Raw genomic sequence first — 3,915 nt, 5'->3', positions numbered from 1 at the left:
GACAAGAATGCTATTAGTCCTATTAAATCTATTCTTTTTTTTTTTTAAGATTAGTTTATATGTATAGCTAAATAATGAGATAGATTGACTTTTGCAGATATACACTACTGTTCAAAAGTTTGAATTTTTAATGTTTTTGAAAGAAGCCTCTTATGGTCAGCAAGGCTGCATTTATTTGATCACAATATAGAGTAAAAACTGTGATATTGCGAAATATTATTTCAATTTACAAAGGGTTTTTTTTTAATATATTTTTTTTTTTGTGATGGCAAAGCTGAATTTTCAGCATCATTACTCCATTACTACATCATTACTCACAAAACATTTCTTATCATTTCAACAATGTTGAAAACAGTTGTGCTGCTTTATATTTTTGTGGAAAACATGATACATTCTTTGATGAATAGAGAGTTTAATGGAACAGCATTTTTAAATAGAAATTGTGTGTAACAAATTTCTTTATTATCACTTTTGATCAATTTAATGTGTCCTTGCAGAATAAACAGATTCTTTTTTTTTGACCCCACATCTTTTAATGGTAGTGTTTATGAATAAATAACGAGACATTGCATTTTCTTTCTCCAAAATAAAAACAAAGACCACTAACCAAAGGGAGGTCAGTTATGTGTGCCTGACACGACAGCATCTCCTCTGGCTTTTTCACAATGCTGGTGTAGATGACCAGCACGTTCGAAAACTCAGCAGCAAAGTCCATTTTTATCTGGACTCCACACTCAAAGTCCAGAAGTTTACTCTCTGGCAGTTCTGAGTTGAAACACAAAAGCCAAAATTTGACAAATGCTGAGAAAAAGATTTATTTCCAGTACCGTTTCACTTATTGAGAACTATCATCTGTTAATATGGTCATATGAGATGATAGGAATCATCTCATGTCATGATGAAATGAAAACATTTGTTTAATCAAGGTTTTTTTTGGCATTGTCAACAATAAATAATATGCATCATGATAATAATTAAATGGTTTCAGTAAAAACAATGTTGATGAAAATATGGTGAGGAAATGATGAGAGAATTTTCATTTTTGTGTGGAGTATCCCTTCAATCATCTGTTTAACACTGTGTACTCACTCAGGGATGGTTATAGAGCTGCAAACTATTCATGAACTCATTCTGCATGTCGTCAATGTCATCAGTGGTCTCAATGGGAATACTTGGTGGGTTCAGGAAGGGTGAGCATGGCATATTCTCATATTGATATGTATGGTCAACGTACAATCGAAAGTCCCCATAACCCCCTACAGCTCCGTGGAGAGGCTCACAGACGTTGAGGTAGGGGTTGGCGTACAGCTGGGGGAAGCAGGGGCTCTGGCTGTGGAAGCGGCGGTCAGACGCGGGGCTGTGGCTGGGGCTGGTCGAGGGGCTGTGCGGAATGAGACACGTCAGCTGACAGCTGTTCTTCCTGGTGGGACGGTTGAGATCCAGTTTGGCGGTGAGGGGCTTGCCGATGCTAACGTCCATGTTCCACTGGACTAGCTCATCTAGGGAGTTAAACTGGACTTGTAGGCAGACAGTGAAAGCTAGTTCCTCCTGTAAATCAGCAAGAAAAGCATGAGAAGGAAAAAGAGGTATCAAGGTAGTTTTTAATTAATTTAAACGTATTGTAAATCAGATCTAGATCTAGCTAAAGAAGTCTTTTTAGATTATGATGTGTTGATGAAGTCCTAAGCTGAACCTTGAGTTTCTGCAGTGAGCTGAGTCTGGTGTAGAGGCAGTGATGAGGAAGACTGCCTGAAAGTAAGAAGCTTCCTGTTTCCTCCAGAGTTTCTTTATTCATCAACTTAGGGTCCACATCCAGGTCCTTCACTATCATCTGTTAATATGGTCATATGAGATGATAGGAATCATCTCATGTCATGATGAAATGAAAACATTTGTTTAATCAAGGTTTTTTTTGGCATTGTCAACAATAAATAATATGCATCATGATAATAATTAAATGGTTTCAGTAAAAACAATGTTGATGAAAATATGGTGAGGAAAAAACACAAATGGACCGAGTGTTTTAGAAGAAGGTAGGAATATGGTTGATTTAAATCCAATTGTTACTTAATTTAACAAATGTTTTAAAATTTTATATATTACATTTTTTAATAGAGTTAGGGCTGTTACGTTTTAACGTTTTGTCATCTTGCACATTACTAGTAGTAACTAAAATGTTATTTTCATTAACAGAACTTATATGCCTTTTTTGTAACGTCAATATACATTTTACTGTGAACCTCTTTTATATGGTTATTTATAGGAGTTGCACAATATTTTGAAGTAGCTGACAATACCATGTGCTTTAGACCAGAGCAGGTTCTGTGCCTCGGCTGCATCGGAGTAGTCCCCGGGGTGGATGGGATCAGTGAGGGAACGTCTCTCTGACAGACTGCTGCGGATCTCTAGAGCCTGCTTACCCTTTGTGGGGTCAAACTGACCCATATCTACAAACAAGCATGACATGCAACCAAACACAAGTTAGATGAAATATGAATTGAAATTAATATGGGAAATTATTACTATCGTTAGTAGAAGTAGTAGTCACAGTGAGTAAGTACTGAAAGTAGAAGTACACTTTTCAAATCAGTTAATCATTTGTTTGAGCTTAATGGACCTGCATTTAACTAATAAAAGTTGTAATGCTTCATTTAACTTTAACATGCTCAAGGTTCCCTCACCTTCAGCCACTCTGTCTAGCAGAACAGTTATCTTCTCATCCTCTAGGAGGCGCTCCTTCAGGAATTTAATAAAGACTCCATTGGTGAATCCACTTGAACTCAATTCAAAAGCCTCAGCATCTTGGCAACTTCAGAAAAATAATACATCACAACATAACATGTCAGATAGAAAACAAAATGTATTGCAGCATGTTATTTCTGGATGAAAAAGAAAGACACTATAACTCACGTGGCATATCCAAACACAATATTGGCTGTAACTTTGAGCACAACGTTTGGCATGGCATCATCATGTACATTTCTGAAGCGATATATTAGTGTTAGAATGATGATAACCAATGTATGTAATGCCAATGTGAACATGATTTGTTATCCCGCATTTTAAAACCACAAAATCCACACCTTTTCCTGCACATGTCCAGGAGGAAGACATTGAGTCCAGTCTCCTTCTCCTGCATCAGTTTCAGAATGCTCTGAACACAGAGACAGTTGCCTGAGCGGTATGGGTTTGGGGCATCAACGGGCACCATGAAGCTGTTCCCAAAGTTCTCATAACCATGACCAGCATAATACAACAAACCTACAGTGAGGAAAAATCGTCGAAGAGTCATTTCAATCAAAAAAAAGAACATTCTGTCGTCATTTGCTCACTCTCATGTCATTCCAAACCTGTACGACTTTAATATATATATGAGATATTTTACAGATTGTCTGGTCTGTTATTTTTCATACAATGAAAGTGGATGGTGAATCACACTTTTTTTAAATTCCAAAAAAGTTTGGAATCAGTTTGACACATTAACTATATTTATAGGAATTCTAAAAGTCATACGATAGCTTTGCATGAAGCATTAATCAAAAATGAAGTTGCTATTTGCTGAAAAGGTTTCCCTCGGCTGAGGATCTCTGTTTGAACTTGTGTACATATTGGGCATGTGACAGTATCAAATTTACGTTTCACAATGAGTGCCGAAACATTTATCACAGTATATGGTATTGTATTGAATTACTACTAAACAGGTTGATAAGATAAAAAACTTCTATATTACTGTATTAAAAACAAGTTTAACAACTTAAAAAAAAACTTGAACATTTAAATACAATAAAACATTGCACAATAAATAAAAATGTATAAAGTAAACAAACAGATTAAAGTGCAAAAAGAACAACTACAAATAGCAGAAAATTTTAACCAATTTCAATATATTTTCTGGGCTGGCATGTTTTAGTCTAG

General features: G+C 35.8%; 2 protein-coding genes across 2 annotated transcripts in view; both read right to left on the bottom strand.

Annotated features, from left to right (window-relative positions):
• LOC107672528 (mucosa-associated lymphoid tissue lymphoma translocation protein 1-like) overlaps nucleotides 1-3,915 on the bottom strand; it is an 11,437-nt gene that overhangs the window by 565 nt on the left and 6,957 nt on the right. Inside the window, exons 12-16 of the mRNA XM_016465756.1 lie at nucleotides 3,084-3,261; nucleotides 2,911-2,982; nucleotides 2,682-2,809; nucleotides 2,298-2,447; nucleotides 608-765 (exon numbers count right to left, since the gene is read on the bottom strand). Of these exons, the coding sequence (XP_016321242.1) occupies nucleotides 608-765; nucleotides 2,298-2,447; nucleotides 2,682-2,809; nucleotides 2,911-2,982; nucleotides 3,084-3,261 (686 nt within the window). The remainder of the gene's footprint in view (nucleotides 1-607; nucleotides 766-2,297; nucleotides 2,448-2,681; nucleotides 2,810-2,910; nucleotides 2,983-3,083; nucleotides 3,262-3,915) is intronic.
• Nucleotides 1,029-1,811, bottom strand: LOC107672560 (mucosa-associated lymphoid tissue lymphoma translocation protein 1 homolog). The gene is made up of 2 exons (XM_016465800.1): nucleotides 1,694-1,811; nucleotides 1,029-1,548 (listed from the first exon to the last, which is right to left on the bottom strand). Exons 1-2 carry the CDS (start codon nucleotides 1,793-1,795, stop codon nucleotides 1,090-1,092), a joined length of 561 nt encoding a protein of 186 aa, XP_016321286.1. The 5' UTR covers nucleotides 1,796-1,811; the 3' UTR covers nucleotides 1,029-1,089.

The sequence above is a fragment of the Sinocyclocheilus anshuiensis genome, unplaced genomic scaffold (assembly GCF_001515605.1).
Source record: "Sinocyclocheilus anshuiensis isolate Anshui unplaced genomic scaffold, SAMN03320099.WGS_v1.1 scaffold176, whole genome shotgun sequence".
Classification (NCBI taxonomy): Eukaryota; Metazoa; Chordata; class Actinopteri; order Cypriniformes; family Cyprinidae; genus Sinocyclocheilus; species Sinocyclocheilus anshuiensis.
The sequence above is the reverse complement of the archived record's forward strand: the minus strand, read 5'-3'. Positions and strand labels throughout refer to the sequence as shown.

Excerpts from the sequence above, each read along its gene's own strand:
- LOC107672560 (XM_016465800.1), bottom strand. The coding sequence starts at position 1,795 with ATGAATAAAGAAACTCTGGAGGAAACAGGAAGCTTCTTACTTTCAGGC. Across the intron at positions 1,549-1,693 it reads GCTCACTGCAGAAACTCAAG|GAGGAACTAGCTTTCACTGT; the intron begins GTTCAGCTTAGG and ends GCTGATTTACAG.